This window comes from Camelus ferus, chromosome 10 (assembly GCF_009834535.1).
Source record: "Camelus ferus isolate YT-003-E chromosome 10, BCGSAC_Cfer_1.0, whole genome shotgun sequence".
NCBI classification, from domain to species: Eukaryota; Metazoa; Chordata; class Mammalia; order Artiodactyla; family Camelidae; genus Camelus; species Camelus ferus.
The window spans coordinates 31,414,895-31,435,609 of NC_045705.1; the positions used below are offsets into that span (position 1 = coordinate 31,414,895).

At 43.6% G+C, this 20,715-nt stretch overlaps 1 protein-coding gene across 1 annotated transcript in view; it reads left to right on the forward strand.

The window, feature by feature from the left end:
- PTPRJ (protein tyrosine phosphatase receptor type J) overlaps window positions 1–20,715 on the forward strand; it is a 153,097-nt gene that overhangs the window by 124,462 nt on the left and 7,920 nt on the right. The window contains exons 11-22 of the mRNA XM_032488679.1: window positions 1,761–2,051; window positions 6,241–6,372; window positions 7,816–8,026; window positions 8,141–8,265; window positions 9,473–9,560; window positions 11,412–11,453; window positions 12,027–12,035; window positions 12,145–12,232; window positions 13,234–13,324; window positions 15,789–15,862; window positions 15,968–16,102; window positions 18,772–18,891. Of these exons, the coding sequence (XP_032344570.1) occupies window positions 1,761–2,051; window positions 6,241–6,372; window positions 7,816–8,026; window positions 8,141–8,265; window positions 9,473–9,560; window positions 11,412–11,453; window positions 12,027–12,035; window positions 12,145–12,232; window positions 13,234–13,324; window positions 15,789–15,862; window positions 15,968–16,102; window positions 18,772–18,891 (1,406 nt within the window). The remainder of the gene's footprint in view (window positions 1–1,760; window positions 2,052–6,240; window positions 6,373–7,815; window positions 8,027–8,140; window positions 8,266–9,472; window positions 9,561–11,411; window positions 11,454–12,026; window positions 12,036–12,144; window positions 12,233–13,233; window positions 13,325–15,788; window positions 15,863–15,967; window positions 16,103–18,771; window positions 18,892–20,715) is intronic.

A 20,715-nucleotide genomic window follows, 5' to 3' on the forward strand; every position in this document is an offset into this window, starting at 1 on the left:
AAGACATAATAAACTAGATAAGTAAGTTATTGGATAAACAAGTTATTGGATAATGATTACTGCTAAGGAGATGGAAATAAACAAGGACAGGGGAAATGAGATGTTTATTTTGGGAAGCCTTCAGTGAAAAGGTGACTTTTGAGCAAAGATTTGAAGGAAGAAAAAAGCCAGCTATGTGGATATCAGGGCACAGAGTGTTACAGGCAGAGGGGCAGCCAGTGCAAAGGCCCTGAGGCTGGAGTGTGCCTGCTGTGTTGAAGAACAGGCAGGAGGTCCGGGTGGCAGAAGTGGATCCAGGGGAGCAGGAGGGCGAGGGGCTGGAAGTGAGGCCCGAGAAGGCTGGGCCAGGGTGCGGGAGATGTCCAGGCTTGTAGTGCAGGTGCATAGCTGGGCTTTTACACTGAAGAAGACAGAGATGATATTGTTAAAACAGATGTCAGCTTTTTTACCCTTTTTGATCCTTATGTCTCAATGCAAAAAGGGTGATAAAGAAAAGAGGAACCCTGTGTTTAACTGAGGGAGGGAGCTTTCAGAGGGTAACCCGGAGAATGTTTGGTGGGTGGTTATGAGTACTTCTGCTCGCAGTTCTGGTGCATTTATCACCTCTGAACCATCTCATTCCCCACCCTCTCTGCACCTGCCTCATCTCTTCCTTAGGCCAAGACTTTCAAGTGCCTTCAGGCTGATTTGGAAGGGAGGGCAGGGGTCTCACTGGATCCTCCTCCCTGGGAATGTGGGACCTGGCACCTTGTTGACCCCTGACCTTGCATGTGGAGTGGCTGAAGAATCCCTGCAGCTTTGAGTTACCTCTGCTAACTCAGGCTCCATCCATCTGGTCTAGACTCTGACTTTTGGCATGTGGGTGGCTTCCCTAGAGCAGGAGGGGAAAAAATACACACAAGCATTTATGACTGAGGGTGGATGGAACAAGAGCTGTGGGAACAGGTGTGCACTGGCCAGGTTACCTTCCCAGGGGTCCTGTGGAGAATGTGGGAGTTGCACTAGGTGACTCCTTGTAGCTTTTCCTGCGTTCAAATACTGCACCATTAAAGCCATGATAATATTCTCCTTCAGTGCATGGGCACAGAGTTTTCCCTTTGTATCAGTTTTTGGTTGGCCCTCAGTAAAACTCTATTGGCCCTCAGATAGGTGGAGACAAATAATACCCTATTTTAAAGACAAAGAAACTGATACCATTTACCATTGATTATTCAGCCCGTTGTGTGTATAGAAAGCGCCCTGGAGCTGGATTTAGAAAAAAATCTGGGATCCAGTTTTGGCTTCATCACTGATCTGCACCTTCTTTTTTGCAAATTGCTTAATCTCTCTTAGCCTCAGTTGATTCATCTGCAGAATGGGACAGTATTAGCTCTTCCTGTTCCAGAAGGATTGTCAAGAGGGCCCCCAAATGAGGTGACGCAGGTGAAGGAGTTGCTGCCACCCCGTGTGTTGTAGCTACCTCTCGCGGAGCCCTGTTCTCGCCCAGCCTGCCACTGTTTCATTTAATCCTCGAATAGGACTGCAGCTGAGGCTCAGAGCAGTTGGGGGACTGACCCAAGGTCACACAATTAGTAAGGCCTGATTCAAGGTCAGCCCCTGCCTCTTCTACTGTATCCCACGGCTATTTTCTCATCACCAGTGGGCGAGGATTCTGCTGCTCCCCAAGGCTCAGTGTTTGCAAAGGCAAAAGCCCCAGAATCTTTTCTTTTTTTTTTTTTTTATTAAATTAGATGATGTGATGTGCTGTGCTTGATTTGCAGATCCTGCACCAGTAGCCTCCTTCCACTGTGAAGTGGTCCCCAAAAAGCCAACTTTAGTCCTCAAGTGGAACTGCCCTGTCGGCACCAACACAGGCTTCAAGGTGAAGGTCAGCAGTGGAGACTGGAAGAATCTGACGTCCCTGGAGAGCTGCTCTTCGGAGAACAGCTCTGAGTACAGGACGGAGGTCACATACTTGAATTTTTCTACCGTGTACAACATCAGCGTCTTTGCCTTGTCCTGTAACAAGACGACACTGCCCGCCCAAAACACCTGCCTCACTGGCATCACAGGTGGGGTTCACGGAGGGCAGGGTGGCCGGGTGGCATTGTGGGCACCCCGGGAAAGCTGACCCGCAGGGTCTGCAAGTGTGGACCTAGAAACCTGTTATTTAAAAAAAATGTATCCTAAAATATTTGCTTCTGTTGGTATAGACCCAGTTCTACAGAAGTCTAGTTTATATATTCTATAGAATTTGTAGAAATCTAGTAAGAGGGAACTATTTTTTTTATATTCCAGAGGTTTCCTTTGCTTTACAGAATAATTTGTTGCCACGTTTTCTTTTAAGTAGTAAGTTCTCCTACTCTATTAAAACAAAGCTTTTTTACAGAAATGTGCAAATATACACGAAAGTGAAGGACAGTTTAATGGAACCCGTGTAGCCATCATCCCCCAGATGAATGTTTGTGAGCCCTTAACCAATCTTTCTTCATTTATATCCTCTCCTCCCTTACTGTATTTATTTGAGACCAGTCCTGGTTATTCTGTAATTTTATTTGTAAATATTTCAGCATGTACTGCTGCAACATAGGGACTCCTTTTCTCCTTCTTCCAAGCATAACCGCATTACTATTAAGCATTACACTTAAAAAATTTAACGCTACTTTTTTTTTTCCCCACTGTTATCAGATATTCATTCAAGAGTCACATTTCCCTAGAATCTGTGTTAACAAGTTCCCCAGCTGTTTTGGGAAATGGGATTATTCACTGCACAGAGGATCCCTCTAGATAATCTTTTTGTGACCATCTGGTTTTTTTTTTTTTTTTTTTTTTTGTACTTGGAAGAAATTGCTTCTTTCCTTTTTTTAAAAATTGTGGTAGAGTGGATTTACAATATTATATTAGTTTCAAGTGTACAGCATAGTGATTCATGATTTTTATAGATTATACTCCATTATATAATATTGGTTATATTTCCCGTGCTGTACAATATATCCTTGTCACTTTTTATTTTATACACAGTATTTTGTTTCTCTTAATCCTCTGCCTCTATCTTGCCCCTCCCACCTCCCTTACCTGACTGGTAACCACTAGTTTGTTCTCTTTTTGTCTGTGAGTCTGTTTCTGTTTTGTTACATTCATTCTGTGCTTCATTTTTATCTATCTTTTGCTCCCCATGTCTTTGCCAAAGTTATGTCTTAGATCACCTTGGTTGAGTTGGTTTTGCTTTGTGCTTTTTGACTCCACATTTCCTGTGGGGTATCAGAATGTTTCTGGATAATTTCTGAAGAATTAGTGGTAAAAGTAAGAAGGAAAACCTTCTTCAGGGACACTGACTTGGAAAGTGGTTGAGGGAGTCTATGGACAGAGCCTTGGACTTAGGCAGACCTGGGTTTGATTATAAAGTCTGCCTTTTGCTAGCTGCGTGATCTCAGAAAAGATGCATAATCTTTCTGAGTCTTGTTTTCCTTAGTTGTAAAAAATGGGAAATAACAGGGCTGTTATACAAATTAGATGATACAATATGTGTGAAAGACCACTTTAGAGCTGCCGTGTGTGGTTGCTCAGGTTGTGCACTGCACAATTCCATGGGCCATTGTTCATATAGTCTACTGTGTGCATGGGGCTCCTTGGACTTGTGTAGCTCACAACTGTCTATGATGGCCCTGGGTCAGAATCCTTTGTGTTTCTGCAGCACTGTAGAACATAACAGAAACCATGAACCTTGTAGGTACTTTTTTGTAGTTCTCTGTTTTATGATGTCACCTCAGTGGGTCTAAGCTATTAAGGAACATAAACTGTGTTTAATTTGATATCACCGGAGCTGAGCACAGTGCCTCATGAAGAGAAGGCGCTTGTCAGAGTTAGTTGTTTCTGAAGCTGAGCCATGTGTGGTTAAGGTGCATAATGACCACTTACCATTTAGTCCAGTGATTTTCTCACTCCTTAATCTGTATCTCCCTTTCCTCAGATGAATTTTTATGTACACATTTAGCATGCTTTTTAAATGTACAAATTTAACGTGTCTTTTAACGTAAAAGTGGAGCTGTGTTTTCTCTAAGAGGTAGGAAGTGCTGAAGGATGGGCAAATCTCGGAGCGTTGGCGTGATGGTCTTTTACCCAACATTTGTTGATGTCCTGGGGGTATGGGGTATGAAGACAGGGCCCCTGGAGCTCAGGACTGATGTAAGCAGTGAGAAGCAAAGGATTTCCAGGCTTGGAGGTGGGTGAGCTAGCCTGCCAACTGGGCAGTCTTGGGGTGAGGACTCTTTGCTGGTGGCTAAAAGGCATAGAGCTGCTAGGAAATGTTGGAGCCCTGGTTAGGAAGTCTCTGTTGAGGCAGTTGACACTTAGACACAGGAACATGTGGAAGCATGGTCTGGAGCTGTGCTGTCCAATGGAAAATAATGCGAGCCTGCAGCCGCTGTGGAGAACAGTATGGAGGTTCCTTAAAAAGGTAAAAATACAGTTATGATCCAGCAACCTCACTCCTGGACATATATCCAAAGAAAATTCCAATTTGAAAAGATACTGCACCCCAGTGTTCATAGCAGCACTATTTACAGTAGCTAAAACATGGAAGCAACCTAATGTCCATCAACAGATGAATGGATAAAGAAAATGTATATATACACAATGGAGTACTACTCAACCATAAAAAGGAATGAAATATTGCCATTTGCAGCAACATAGATGAACCTAGAGATTATCATACTGAGTGAAGTAAGTCAGATAGAGAAAGACAAATATCATATGATATCACTTATATGTGGAATCTAAAAAAAAGTGACATAAATGAACTTATTTACAAAACAGAAAGAGACTCATAGGCATAGAAAACAAACTTATGGTTACCAGTGGGGAAAGGGGGAGGTAGGGATAAATTGGGAGTTTGGGATTGGCAGATACAAACTACCATGTACAGAATAGATAAACAACAAGGTTCTGCAGTATAACACAGGGAACTATATTCAATGGCTTGTAGTAACTTGTAAAGAAAAGGAATATGAAAAGGAATATATATATATATATATATATATATATATATATATATATGTATAACTGAATCACTGTACTATATACCAGAAACTAACACAACATTGTAAGTCAGTTATACTTCAGTTAAAAAAAATGTTAAAAAAGTTAAAAAAAGAAAATAATATGAGCTTCTTGTATAATTAAAATTTTTCTAGGAGCCATATTAAGAAAATGTAAAAAGGAGCAGCTAAATGAGTTTTGATCACATTTTATTTAACTCAGTATATTAAAAACGTTGTCATTTTGACATGTAACTTGTGTAGAGTAAGTTATTAGTGAGATATTTTACATCCAAACTTGGACCAGTCACTGTTCGAGGCTGAGCAGCTCCGTGTGGCGGTGGTTGCAATATTGGATTGTGTATGTTTGGAGAATTGCATTGTGGTTTTTTTGGAGTTCAGTTTTCTCAGTCTCCCCGAATCTTGGTTATAACAATGAAAACAAACTATGTGGGAGACAAACTTAGGTTCACCTATAATTCAGCTTTTTCTTCCTTGTGTGTCAATTCAGAGAGTGGCTCCCCAAGCTTAGCTCAGGAGGGTGAGGCCCATGGTCACGAAGGTCTCCCAGGGAAGACCCTCTCCTGTGTGGGCTTTTCTGGTTTCTGGGAAGAAGGTCGGGTGAGTTTCTCTGGGTGGAGTTTTAAACCAGCCCCAGCAAAACTGAGGACTTGAGTGTGAAGGGCACAGGCAGGAGTGCAGCCAGGTCTTGGGAGAAGGTGTGTCCCCTGTGTGTTATCTTTGCTTCCCTCTGTCGTCTGCTCCATCCCTGTTCTCAGCGGAGCGATCCCAGTGCCGAGCCCACGTGCAGCTCCCAGGTCCCCATTTTAGAGTTCCACCCACACAGTCTCTCCCCGCTACCCCCCCATCCCGCCCCTTTCTCAGGATAAGGAACCTGGCCCCTCTGGGTCAGGAGGGAAGATAGAAAAGGCAGGTTATGGTCTACAAACAAGGCTGCCAGGACACCACCCCGGGGGTGCGGCTGGACCCACTGGAGGGGTCCTTGTGAACTAGGCAGGCTCCCCCAGCATCTACCATCTCTGTTCCCCACCAGTTCCCTTCCCTGCCCTCTGCACTGGAAGAGCTTTGCATGAGCCCAGCACGCAGCTTCCAGAGCAAGGGCAGAACTTGAGGGGGACCCTGCAGCAAATTCTCTCCTTAACACATTTGTTCCTTCTTTGGTTTTACGTGTTGGGTGATCGTGTTTTGTTCTGTTCTATCTCAGACCCCCCTTCTCCAGATGGGTCCCCTAATATTACGTCTATCAGTCACAATTCGGTGAAGGTCAAATTCAGCGAATTTGAAGCCATCCACGGACCCATCAAAGCCTATGCTCTCATTCTCACCACCGGCAAAGGTAAGGAGAGGTCATTACGGGTTAAACAGCCAGGGCATGATGGCGTGACCGGGCCCCATTTCTGTGCCACGGAAACCCGTCAGTGGGACGGACACATGTCTTCATGCTGCGGCCCACACTTTGGCACTCACCCAGGGGTGGGTGGGGGTAAGCCATTTGCCTGATGAGTTAGGTTAGAGGTTGACAAACTTTAAAGGGTCAGACAGCAAATACTCCAAGCTTTGCAAGCTTGCAGTCTCCTCAGCTTGTCAGCTCTGCCATCATGGCGTGAAAGCCGCTGTAGAAGATATGCAAAGTGTGAGTGTGACTGTTCCAATATTTACTAAGACGGGTTGCTGGCTGGATTTGGCCCGTGGCTGTAACTTGCTTACCTCGGATCTAGATTTTTCATCTTTTTTTGCCTCATAGGGTCTTTTAGGTGGCAGAATGTTAGTCTTAACCAAGTCTGTCATTCACACACACACACACTCACACACACACACACACACACACACACACACACAAAGGCACATGCTCAAATCATCCTCAAAGAGTGACTTTCTCTTGGAAGAAAAGAGAAAAGGATTTGCACTGGTAGTGGGAAGTTGCAGAGAGCATTGCCATAGCTGAGAGAGGAGGTGGATTCAAGGCTGCTTTCCCTTAAAGGGCTCCATTACCTCCCTTGGAAGGAAGAAGGGGATGTTTGAGGGTGTCTTTGTTAGCTGTGTGTGGGGGCTTTGCCTCAGGTCCGGCTTTAAAGTGCCAAGTGCTGCTGTTTTTGGTGATTCTTTAACTGTGGAAAATGCAGTGCCGGCCCTGCCCAGTCTCTCAGCCTGTGATGGTGGCCTCGTCTTCTCGAGGAAGACAGAGATCAGACACACTGTCAAGGCTGCCGGGATCCGGGAAGACAAGGGATCTGCTGGTGTTACAAACCTGCGGCAAAATTCCAAAAAGAGATGTTGAGATCTCTTTCCCTCTGTCTTTTGTTTTGGGTCTGTTTCAAATACTTGTCCTTTCGCTGTGAAGATTTTCAGCAGATCCCAAGCTCAGACCTTTGCCGAATGAGGGGGACCGTGTTGCACAGTGACCAGTCTGGCCAGTACCAGTCTGTGGTGGATGAGGCCACACGCTCCATGTCAGATCGTCTGGGTTAGAAATTTGACTCCACCTTATAGACAGTGCAGCTTTGGGCCCAGGTCCTTTTATCTTTCTGTGCCTTCATCTTCCCATCTGTAAAGTGGGGGTAGTAAACCTATGTGATGAGGTTATTATGGAGATTAAATGAGTTAATGTAACCAAAGCACTTAGAACATAGCAATAAGGAAAACCTGGCAGGGAGCGCACACATGAGGGATGGTACCTGTCCCTACCATCACCCAGAGCCAAGGTCATTAGTGGATACCCGGGAGACTTAAATCTCTGCAATCACTTTCTTACCCCTTTCCTTCTGTGGACCTTTCTTAGACATTTGGCCATCAGAAGATGTCTTGAGATATACATACGAAGACTTCAAAAAGGGGGCCTCGGATACGTATGTGACTTACCTCATCACGACAGAGGAGAAGAGGCGTTCTCAGGGCTTGTCCGGAGCCTTGAAATACGAAGTCAACGTTGGGAATGAGTCCACCACGCACGGCTACTACAACGGGAAACTGGAGCCTCTGGGCTCCTATCGGTAACGCCTAGGGGTCCTTGCTCTTTGGGGGCTGGGCCCGGAGGTGCAAAGCTTTACCTGCCTTGGGTGTCAGACACGTTCCAGCCTCCTCTTTTTCCTCTTGTCGTCCCACAGGGCTTCTGTGGCTGGCTTCACCAATATTACCTTCAACCCTCATGGTGACGGACTCATCGATGGGGCCGAGAGCTATGTGTCCTTCAGTCGCTATTCAGATGCTGTTTTCTTGCCCCAGGATCCAGGTAGAGGAGCATCAGTGCTGTTAGCAATTCACTGGGCTTTTGCTTTCAGTGTCTGCAGAAGGATGGGTGTCTGCACGCCTTCCTGGGGCCCCAAGTGGGTTGGAGAGCCCAGTCTCTCCTCTCAGAAGTTGAGATGTCACTTGGCCATTGGGACCCAGCTCAGCTTCCTCTTTTGAGGTCCCCACAGCCCCGCCCACCACACTGCCTTCTCTGAATCCCACTTGCATTTCCAGTCTGCAAAGACTGCAGGTCCTTTCTCCTCCGTGTAGTCATTTGTGTGCCCACGTGCCAGACACGCATGTGACTTTTAGTGTGCGGCACCCCTGAATATTAGGATTAGAAGGAGACAAGGAAATCGTCTCGTCCAACCCTCCTTTTAGAAATGAGGCTGTTAAGACCCAGAGAGGGACAGTGTCTTTGTCCAGGGTTGCACAGTGCCTTCGAGGCAGGGCTTGGACTCCTCGCCAAGTGCTCCTGTACTTTATCAACCAGAACAAAGTGATTTAGGAGCTTTAAGGACCCAAGGAGGGTACGTCCCCTACCTTTAGGCCAGAGACAGACTGACAGACAGCTTCATTAGTGTGTCTGGTTTCCCTACTCAGTGGTTGTTGGCTTCAAAAAAGAAGCCTCAAAGTTCAGGGGGTCCCCATAGCCTTTCCCTGGAAACAGATGGGTTTTATGTCACTATGTGCTGTAGCTACTTCTGCTTGTACGTGGGTGTGAGTCTCAAAAAGTTGGCAGTGGAACATCTCATCTTGGGGTTTTCAGGCAGTAGTCACTTCACCAAAGAGCTCAGTCCTAAGATGCTCCCCGCCCCTCCCTCCCCGACCTCAGCAAGAGCGTTTCTGCCTGGTTTTGTCTCTTATACACGGGGTTGCTGCACACAGTTTCATTTGCAGAGAGAAAGCAGTGGGTAAGAACAGCCCGATAGCTCAGTTCCCTCTATTTGCAGTTTAGGAAACTGCAGCCTGGCGAGGAACAGCTACTTTCTCAAGACCACCCAGTTAGTGGTGGGCTGGGAGCAGAGAACTCGCTCCCAAGTGCAAGTTTAAGTCCAGAGCTGTTTACCTCTCCTCTGCTACACACACTCACTCACTCACACACACACACTCACACACACACTCTCTCTCTCTCTCTCATACTCTTGACTCTAGACCGATGGTCCGTGAGCATCTCTTGAAGTACCTCCCTCTTGGACTTTTCCCAGGTGTCATCTGCGGAGCAGTTTTTGGCTGCATCTTTGGTGCCTTGGTCATTGTGGCTGTGGGCGGCTTCATCTTCTGGAGAAAGAAAAGGTGACTCTTGCTTATATTAATAATAATACCCTACTTTTAAAGGGAGTTTTTTTTTTTTTTTTATTACGAATAGTTTCAGACATTTGCACGATTGGGAGGGATGCTGTCATGAGCCCCCAGGTCCCCGTCATCCACAGTCTTCACCATCTGGCCAGTCTTATTTTATCTCAGCCCGGGAGCTGGGGGGCCTTAAAGCATCAGGTCGTGGTGAACACTGCAGTGGAAGGTGTTGCTTTCAAACAGGTGTTCTAGGTTAACCAGGGTGTTAATAGATGTCATTTTAGAGTTAGCTTAGTTTGAACACACACTCCGTCTTGACTAGCTGTTAGGGGGCTTGGCCTTAATGTCTCTGATGATCTGTGATACGGGGGTGGTAACAGTGCCTAACTCATGACGCTGAGGAGCATTAAATGAAGTGATTCGGCATTGTCTCGTGCCTTGTATGCTATTACTGTTTTATCTGTACACTTGCTCCTTGTGAGCAGTTAAACAGTAAAAATAACAGCTCTGTTCTGAGCACTGGATTTGTGCTTTCCCTGAATTCTCTCCTGCATGAGGCTGTGTCTCCTAAGCCCTGTATGCAAGGATGCAGCAGCTGAGCGTAGGAAGTGTGGACATGGACTTGAACCTGGTCTTTGCTCTTCATCGCACAGCCTCTTGCCTGACTTTGCGGGGCATGAAGTCTGTGTATCAGCTGGGGTTCATTCGCTGTCGTCAGGTGCTGCCAGCCAGGGGGATTTCGTTCTGGCCCAGGGTTTCTAAAGTGGGCTACGCCTGGTCTCCTGCTTCCACCTTGCCCTGGTGGGTTGACAGGCAGTGCCTGTGTTCCAGCTTTTTGCATTAGATTATGAGTTTTTTTTTTTTTTTTTTTTTTTTGGTGAGGGAGGGTGTTCAAAAACAGCTTTATTGTTTCTTGTTAAAATAAAAGTTATACATGTTTATGACAAAAAAATACAGAAGAGCAGAGAAAATATTTAATCCATAGTCACACCCACATACAACTGCTCTCAATGTTGATGTGAACTAGTACCCGAAACACACAGACATACCCACAAACGGAATCATATTATACGCATTATTTTCTGGCCAGCTTTGTTCATTTAAGACATTAGTGACAACTTCAATACTTCATTTTAAGTGCCTATCAAATGTTCAAGTGTGTGGAAATTATTCAACCAGTTTCCTGATGTTTTCAGGTTTTTTTTTTTTTTTCCCATAGTTACTTATCCTTTTGCCTAAATCTTTGGGTGTATTCATGAATAGTGCTTTCGGCTAAATTCCAAGCTGGGTAGTTGCTGGATCAGTGGGTAGGCATGTTTTCAGTTTTGATACTTACTGCGAAACTGCCTTCCAGAAAGTGTGTGTGTGTGTTTTTAAAACACCAATTTGGGGTTTGTCAGCAATACAGGAGGGTGCCAGGTGCTCTGCTCCCTTGCCAACACTAGGTATATTTTCTGGTTTATTCCATTAACTTTATCAAAAAGGCTTTCTCAAAACAAAAACCCCACAAACAAACAAACAAACGAAAAACCAACCAAAAACAGAGAATAAAATAACAAGTCTGGCTTTACAGTAGGGTAATACTGCTGATAATGTATTTACCCAGAAAAATTCCTTCAAGTTGCTTGAGTGAGATTCTTGGATGCTGTTAGACGGTATACAGGAGAGTGACTTCACGGGGTTTAATCAGCATTTGCTGCTTAGACCATTACACTTAGCATTTGTGAGTAGGATCTAATGTCGCCTGTGAACTAGTACCCAGAGAAAAGGCTTTTTGTAGTTACTCAAAGGGGACAAAGCCCAGAATTAAACTGTTTTGGTCTAACGGGTCCTTTTTTTCTTTCAAAACAGGAAAGATGCAAAGAACAATGACGTGTCCTTTTCTCAGATTAAGTAAGTCTCTAGAGTTGTGGCTTTAAGACACTTAATCCCCCCAATCTGCTCAGTGACTGTTCTGATTTTTTTTTTTTTTAATGGAACCTGATGTCATTTTTCCTGATTGGCACGTTTGGCCCTAGTCAACCGGTAGTCCTTACTAGCTCTGTTATTCTGCAAGGAGTCTGTGTTTATTAATCTCCTGAAGCTGGTTTCCTTGTCATGTTCTGCTGTGGCAAGCCACACCGGAGTTGTCTTGTTCTACCAAGAAACTTACATTTTGTGATTTAAAAAAAAAGTGGTTATCAAGTTCTAGGAGGAGAGAACTTGCCCAAAATCACAAAGCCAGTCAGTTAAATAACAGGGTCTAGAAATCAGATTTCCTGATTTATGTTTCAGTGTTTTGTAAATAACTTTATACCGACTGCCCCCGATTATACTGTAGTTTTTCTTCATTTTGGGAGATGTTTACTATCGTCTGCAGAGTCATGGTTGAGTCATTTTTTCTAATTGAAAATTGAGTCTTTTTTTCTAATCTAATTAATTCTAATTTCTGAATTCTATTTTTTTCTTTCCCTTTCTATGATGAAGACCTAAAAAGTGAGTAGACTATTTGCTTTTTTTATTTTTAAATAACTTGTATTTTTCTATTTTGAGTACGAACTTGATCGAATGCAGAAAACCCTGAGATGCTGTTTTGTTTTCCCAGATCCAAGTTAATCAAAGTGGAGAATTTCGAGGCCTACTTTAAGAAACAGCAAGCCGACTCCAACTGTGGGTTTGCAGAAGAATACGAAGTACGTGCTTGTACAGACTGTGTTTCTACTTGCTTCATGCTTTTCCTGAAAGGTGGAAAACTGCCTATTTCTGTTTTGTGGTGAATCTTTGGGTGGGAGGCCGCCCCCTTCGAGGGGAGGGAGATGCCCATGTGTGTCCCCTGAGGGCCTGCTTCGGAACCTCTGGGGGAGGGTCCCCCCTGTGTCATCCACCTTGTGGAAGCCCTCGGCGTTCTGGCTTGAGGCAGCATCACCCCATCACCTACCTCCGTCTTCCCGTGTCTCCCCATGTGTCTGTATCTCAATGTCTGTTCTAAAGACATCAGTGATACTGGATTAAGGGCCCTCACTCCAGTATGACCTCGTCTTACTGTGATTACATCTGAAAAAGCTATAATTTCAAAGAAGATTCATAAGTGCTGGTTCTTTGCAAACCTTCTGACTCGGACTGGAGCCCCAGAGCTGTGGTGTTTAAAGCCTCGCAGTAATTCTGATGTGAGAACCACTGACGTGGGCCCTTGCCTCAGTGTCCGCGTCTGTAAAGGAAGGAATAGATGAGGTTCTCTCTCAGCCTTGGGAGAAGGTCTCTGGTTGATGACCTTAAATGAACAGACCGCTGTGTTGGGAGATCTTTAGCCCGCTGCCTCCGAGTATGTGAAGTGTGTAAACAGGCGCATAGATGTCTTTCTCCAGCAGTTTTGCGGTTTTCCTGGGTACCATGAAGGAGCTCTGTTACTGCCGGGATGCCTGTGGGGGTGGGGGGATGAGTGGGAGGGATAAACTGGTATTTTTGGGTCCTGTGTACATACTGGAAGGATCCTTTCATAATAATCTAGAGACTCTATCCCCCCCCCCCCCAAAAAAAAAGGTACCGGGGGTTAGAACTTCTCCATACCTTTTTGGGGGACATAACGTAACCCATCCCCCCTCTGCCTTCCCACTTTTTTCTCTCATATTCTCTGCTCGGGATGAATAATATTTGAACATGGAATAAATGGATAACTCATGTATTCTGTTTCCAGGATCTGAAGCATGTTGGAATCAGTCTACCTAAATTTGCAGCTGAACTGGCTGAGAACAGGGGAAAGAATCGCTATAATAACGTTCTGCCCTGTAAGTTGTTTTTTTCCCACCTTATCGTTCCCTTTTTCCTGTCACTGGCCTCACATCTCTAAGAGTCGAGGGGAGGGTAATCCGGATACTAACTGGCCACTTCCACAACCATTCATCAGTCACCTATTGTGCCACTGAATTCAATCCTCGCCATAACCTTATGAAATAAGTAGTAGAATATTCGTTTTGCAGATGAGGAGAGTGAGGCACAGAGTGGTTAGGTGATTTATCCAAAGACACACAGATCGTGGTGATGGAACCAACCTTGGACCACGTCTGTCAGCTTCACTCAGGAGGTCAGGCGGGGAATTAACACCTTCTGCTCGTCCAGACATGTCTCTGGTTGGCCTAGTATGTTCCACGCCTAAAAATGAATTCTGTTTGGATTCATTCCTGTTTTCGAGAATTAACAATGTCTGTAGCCTTACTGACAGGGATGGCAACAAATTGAGTTTAAAGTGAGAATTATTTACTCATCATCTGTTAGGATGAAAGGTAAACCCTTCATCGTGGCACGTTCTTTGCAGTCTCTCTTTTGGATGGGAATTAGGGCCCAGAAAGAAGGATCAGTAGGTCATAGCTGTGTTCAGATTTAGCTGAAATTTATAGGCTTTATTGATAATTTTTACATTAGGACCTTTAGAGGCATTGTCTGTTTTACTTGAAGCTGTGTGTTTCCTTCCTGGCCCAAAACGTTAATTTCTCCGTAGATTCAGGATTTTCTGGCTCTTCCCTTCTTTGTCTTCATTTTCCCCCTTGTGTGGACAGTGGACGTTAACTCACGTTCTGAGAGAAACCAGGCTGGTGAGATCTGCCTCCGCTCTGCCCTTCTGGGGTTAATTCAGGGGTGTTGGCCTGTTTTTGTGAACGTCTGTGGAGATTTTTCAGATCCAGAGTTTGGATATTGTTTTTTTGTCAGGAAGATTTTAGGCTGAGCTTCATGTTGGTAACTGGGTTTAGAATTGTTATATTATTTTGTCCAGGGGAGGGAGAGATCGTGGATAGTCAAAGACAGAGAAACATAGCTCAGCACGACATTTGAAATTTTAAGGATATTCTTTCGTTTCTGGGGTTGGGCGAGTTGGTGTGAGTACTTTTTAAGGTGACGGTAAATAGAAAACATGAGAGTTTTATGTTTTAGATCCTTCTACTTATAGTAGTCTTCAGTTTATTCTTGAATTTGGGACTGTCTTTTTATAACAACTTTTTTATGAGAATAAAATGTTACTGAAACTCAGGTCTGGCTGTTCACTGCTTGAAAGCCAATACTTGAGAGGCAAGTGTTAGTAGAAAGGGAAGTTTGCTTTATTCCACAGGCCAGTAATTAGAGGAGGGTGGACTCATGTCCAGAGGCCAACTCCCCTCTTCCTGCCTCGCTGATCCTTGGGCAAGAGCTTTTAAAGGGGAGTTTCGTGGTGTGTCGGCGGAGGGAGGAGGGAGGGGCTACGTGCAGAACAGCAGTCAGTTCTGACAGTCATCTTGAAGTTAGTCATGCCTTGGTCTGATCAGCATCATCTCGATAGCTTTAAGTACTGTTAGTCTTCAGTCCCAGGGTCGATTTGTCCCCATTTCTTTGAGGCCAGTTCTTGGAATTGTGGCAGCTTATGTCATGGCTACAGTCTGGTCATCATGTGGTTAACTTTTCCACCCGGAGGGGGTTTCAGTATCTATAAAACAGTTCAAAGGATGTGGCTCAGAATATTTTCTATCGCCCTTGAGGAGGAACTAAAGGTCCTTGACTTTGTTTAATGTCTAAACTATCTTTATTTTGTTTTGCTTGACTATTTCCATTTGTTTCTATATGTTCTTATTTCTCTGATTAAACTTATTCTTTGACTAAAGATTTTCTACAGACAAGAGGTGGGCAGAGGACATGGGGGTAGGGGGCGTTGTTCTGTCCTGGGAAAGCCCCATAGGGTCCTGCTCGGTTTCAGAAGTGTGAAGAGCTTAACCTGAGTATCTGCCTTGCCACAGTGGATAGGGCACTGGATGTGGATTCTGATTGCCATCCACCAGATGAAAGTGCTTGGAGAAGTCACTTAGTCTCTCTGACCCTCAGTTTCCTCATCTGTAAAATGGGCACGGAAGCTTATAGGGTGGTTTTTGAGGAATAAATAACAATTTTGAGGGCCTTCCCTGGCTCATGGCACATACCCAAGGATGCTAATATATTGGCTCTGTCTGAGAAGGCCGTCTGGGGTGGTTAAGAGCTTGGACCCTGGTGCCAGGCTGCCCTAGTTTGAACCCTGCCTCTGCCACTTCCTGGCTTTGCCCAGGTCACCGTGTACCTCCTCTGTGCCACAGTCACATCTGGTGACTGTGAGAATGAAATCAGGTCATGTATGTAAAATGCCAAGCTCTGCAACTTTAAGGTGTGACATTTTCTACCTCTTTTTTTCTCTTGTGTGCAACTCACCTCAAACGTACACTTCTAATGAGGACCTTTTTTCTTTGAATGTCACAGATGACATTTCCCGTGTCAGACTTTCAGTCCAGACCCATTCAGCTGACGACTACATCAACGCCAACTACATGCCTGTAAGTGGGGAGGGGTTCTCGTAGCGCTGGCTGCTGAGGATGAAGTCCTTGGAGCTCCTCTTGCTGTCTCTTTGAGGGTGAAGATGTGCTGCTTTCCATTTTTAGGGCTACCATTCCAAGAAAGATTTTATTGCCACGCAAGGACCTTTACCCAACACTTTGAAAGATTTTTGGCGTATGGTTTGGGAGAAAAATGTCTACGCCATTGTCATGTTGACCAAATGTGTGGAACAGGGAAGGGTAAGTAGCGTTTATTTTTGTTATTGTTCAGTTCAGTTTATTTATTCATTCTTACTATGGTGGAAGAGTAAATGTCTTAAAAATCATTTGTCTTTAAAAAAAAAAATCTGCCAAACATTAGCACCACTGTTCTTAGAAATGTGTTTTCTGTCTTTTTCTCCTCTAAGAGAAAAGTTAAAAAAAAATTTAAAAAATTAATTTTATCATTACCTTCCTTTGTGGACAACTAGCAACATTCTCCATTTATTAAGTCACTGCTCCTGTTAGTAAACAGGAGTTGGGTTAGTGTAATGGAAGAACTCGTGGTACAGCTCTGTTCTGCTTCACCTCTGGGACTGAGCGCAAGCCCATTGTGTCTCCAAGCAACCAGCTTTCTCATCTGTGAGATGACAGGTTTTTTTTTTGAGTTGCTTTATTAAAAAAATTTTTTTTTTATAACTGAAGTATAGTCAGTGTACAATGTTGTGTCAATTTGAGATGACCAAGTTGATCAGCCCAGTGATTTTCAAACAGGTTTTAGCATCAGGACCCTTTCTTTATGCAAAATTTCAGACTTACTGCCAGGTAAGTCTCAGCAGTTCCCGCTCCCCTGTGATGGCCCAGAATCCACCCCCTCAGCCACTACCATCAAAGACAAGATTTTCTTCTAGTCATAAAATCCTTTGTTTCCATATCGAGGAGAATTGAAGAACATGGGCTAAATTCACAAAGTCTGTGCCTGAGGAGTAGGATCTCTTGTGCTCTGTGAGTCTTTTCATGTTGGTTCGTTACTTGAGTAGGACAGGAATCGAGTCCCCAAGCCAGTGATTCTGAAACTTTAACGTGCATGAGCATCACCGGGAAGGAGGCTCCGCCTACAGTTTCTAATTCAGAGGGTCTGTGCTGGACCCCAGAGTTGCATTTCCGATAATTCTCGATGCTGCTGCTTCCACTGCCCCCGGGTGCAGGCGCTGAATAGCGGTGTCCAGGTGATTGTGGGAACCCACTGGATGTTGTTTAAGTCCTTTTTTTTTTTTTCACCTTAACTTAGCTGATGTTTATCCAGCCCCAGGTGTGTGTAAGGCCCTGCGCTAGGGGCTGGAGTTGGGGAGGGGAAGGTAATGAAGAACAGTAAGAGGGGGTTCCCACCCTCTTGTTTACTTGTGATTCAGAAGGTTCTTGCATTAGAACAGGTAATTATAAAAACGAAAGGCGACTGTTTATGAATGCAAATAAACCTTTTGGTGCTGTTGAGCCCAGGACCTCGCACATGGAACATTCTCATAAATATCTGTTAGATAAATGAAAATGACATGGTTAAATGAACAGAGAACAAGAAGATGAATTTAGATGGGTCCTTGTTCGTCTTAAGTCGAGAGGGAAGTGGATGTTCCTGCCTGGGTGAAAGGGGAGGGAAGCCAGTGTGTTTTCTGCACTAGATTCTCCATCTGTTTTGTTTTTAGCTTTAACATCCCTGTGAGGTGTTCTTATTTTATAGATGGGGAAACTGAGGCTTGAGTTTAAGAACTTGCCTATGAGGTTAGCAACATAAATCCAGCTGCTAGGAGACCAAGCTGGGCAAAAACTCCATGAGTGTTCCAGTTCTGTGTTCTTTCTTGGAGCGGTGGTCCAGAAACCAGGATCTTTGAAAAAAAAACAAACAAACAAAAAAAACAAAACAACAGATCCTTGGGCCAGAGGCAGTTTCTCTGGAGGTGGGAGGCAGGCATTCTTTTTTTTATTCTTAAATTTTTTTTGTTGAAGTGTAGTTGATACAATGTTAGTTTCAGGTGTACAGCAAAGTGACTCAGCTATACATATACATGCATATGTATTTTTTCTTTTCAGATTCTTTTCCATTGTATGTTATTACCAGGCAGCTCTTTTTAAAGTGAAACAAACCTCCCATTTTTGAAAAAGTCAATTACCAAATGGGCATTCAGGTATTCTTAGGAAGCAGTTGTTTCCTGATTTTTATTTTTGTTCACATCTGCCCACTGACTTTATAAAAATCAAATACTCCCAAGTGATGTAACCTGATTCTCTCTATTGGTGTTTGTATATTTGTGCTGCAGTTAGTGTATATCTGAAAGTATTGGGGGGGAGGTATAGCTCAAGTGGTAGAGCTTGGCATGCATGAGGTCCTGGGTTCAATCCCCAGTACCTCTTCTAAAAATACATAAATAAACCTAACCCCCCACCCCCAAATTAAAAAATAAAAAAAATTTTAAAAATGTCTTTAAAAAAAAGAATTGGGAAAGGTTCTCATTTCTTCTGCTGCTTAGGGTTGTGGGTCAGTTGGAGAAGTGTAGTTCAGCGAGCAGTTAGTGGAGTGGCCGCTGTGGGGCCTGGAGAGCTGGGTGAGCTTGGGGTCCCCTGTGAAGGAGCAGCTGCTGCTTACCTGTAAATCAGTTTTCATGCAGAAATGGGGGCTCAGTGTTGGTCAGGTCTTCTGATTTTTCAAGAGAAGCCAGAAATCTGGATTTTTACGAGAAAACTCCCAGATGTGAAAGAGTTGGCAGGAACTGTAAATTTAAAAAAATCCCCAAATTCCAAGGGTCAGATAGAACCCAACTAAGGGATGAATTCAACCCTGATGCTAGTTTTCAGTATCTGGTCTCCCTTGGGAGGCTTCAGTGATGGCAGGTGATGGGATCGGAGTCTTGTATAAAAATGCAATTTTCTTCTAGACCAAATGTGAGGAGTACTGGCCCTCCAAGCAGGCTCAGGACTACGGGGACATAACTGTGGCAATGACGTCAGAAATTGTCCTTCCAGAATGGACCATCAGAGACTTCACGGTGAAAAATGTAAGTAAGAGGTCCAGATGGATAGGTCTTACACAAAATTAATTAATATATTAATTTTGGGGTGGTACTTTTTCGGTTGATATTAACCAATTTTCTTTATGCATCAGAAAAATATTTTTGCTTTCTTCTCTACAGAATAAAACAATTTGTATCTGCTTATCCTTTAGGGCAACCCTTTAGCTTTACTTTCTTAAGGACAAGTTCATAGGTTATTCTTAAAATGAATTTTAAAAAAATTGAAAAAACTTTTTTAATAGACTTTATTCTTTTAGAGCAGTTTCAGGTTCACAGCAGAATTGAGCAGAAAATACAGAGAGTCCTCACATAACCCCCCCCCCCCCCATATATACTCCCCTACTCTCAACATCCCTCATCAGTGTCGCATATTTGGTACAATCGATGAGCCAACATAGGCACATTATTATCAACCGAAGTCCACAGTTTACATTAGGGTTCACTCTTGATGTTGTGCATTCTATGGGCTTTGACAAATGCATAATGACATGTAGCCACCACTATAGTATCATACAGAATAATTTCATTGCCCTAAAAATCCCTTGTGCTTCATCTGTTCATTCCTCCCTCCCTTCCTCTCCCCGAACCCCTGGAAACCATGATCTTTTTTTTGTTTCTGTAGCTGTGCCTTTTCCAGAATGTTGTTTGGTTGGAATCGTACAGTTTGTCGCCTGTTCAGACTGGCTTCTTTCATTTACTAATAGGTCTTTTAAGTTTCTTCCATGTCTTCATGGCTTGATAGAACTTTTTAAAAAATTTTTTTTACTGCACATATATTCTTAAAGTGAATCTTAAGAGCATGGCTCAGCATCTGTAACTCCTTTCCGTCCACTTCCAGGTGACTTGCTCATAGAGTTTTTGTTACAAGGCCCTTTTGGACTGTTTGGCTGGAAATATGACACCAGGAGTGGCCATTTGCTGTTGAAACAGTTTATGATGACAGTTACATTAATAAGATTCCAGGGCATATACACATGGCCTCCCATCCCTCAAAAAGTTATGAAAGCAAATCTAATTAAGTTATGTAGGCATTCTAGGAAGTCAGTTTATATATCCTTTTTATATTTTGAAGGGTGTTTAAAAATAGAAGTCGTGTCATGAGTGACACTGATATCTTTTGATGGCCATGTAAATTAGTATAACCCTTTGCAGTTTACATCAAAGGTATAAAAATATCTGTTCCTTTTTGATCTGGTGGTTCCAAGTTTGAGAATCTGTCCTAAAGAAATAATCTTAAGTACAGCAGAAGCCTTGTTATTTAGAAAGATGAATCTGAGCATTATCCATACTGGAGGGAAAATTTGGAAACCATGCAAACAAAGATCTAGCTTTTGGAGAATAGGTAACTAAACTATAGATTATCTGGTCATTGTAATTATTCAGCTATTAGAGGGGATGGCTGTGGAGAATGCATAATTACCATGAGGGGAAATTAGAGTGTAATTAAGTGAAACATACTAGGAGATGAAACTTTTGCACATTATGGAAAGAAAAGCCTGGAAGTAGATTCAGTGGAGTTGAATTTTATGGGGGGTTGTGGGTTGGGCTCTGGTTTATGAGAATTATCCTTAAAGATCTCATAAGTCTCACTGCTGTAGTGTATCAGCTATTAACTCTGTACTAATTGCTGTGTCTCAAAGGCTCTGGCCTCAGTATTTCAGTTCCTCCTCTGGAGATGCTGTCAGAGCAGTTAATCATGCACTGAACGGCCCACATGAATAATGCGATTCACAACCATTGAGAATCCCTTACGATGTCATACTTATGTCTATAGATTTCACCTGTTTTAAACAGACTGGCTTATCCTTG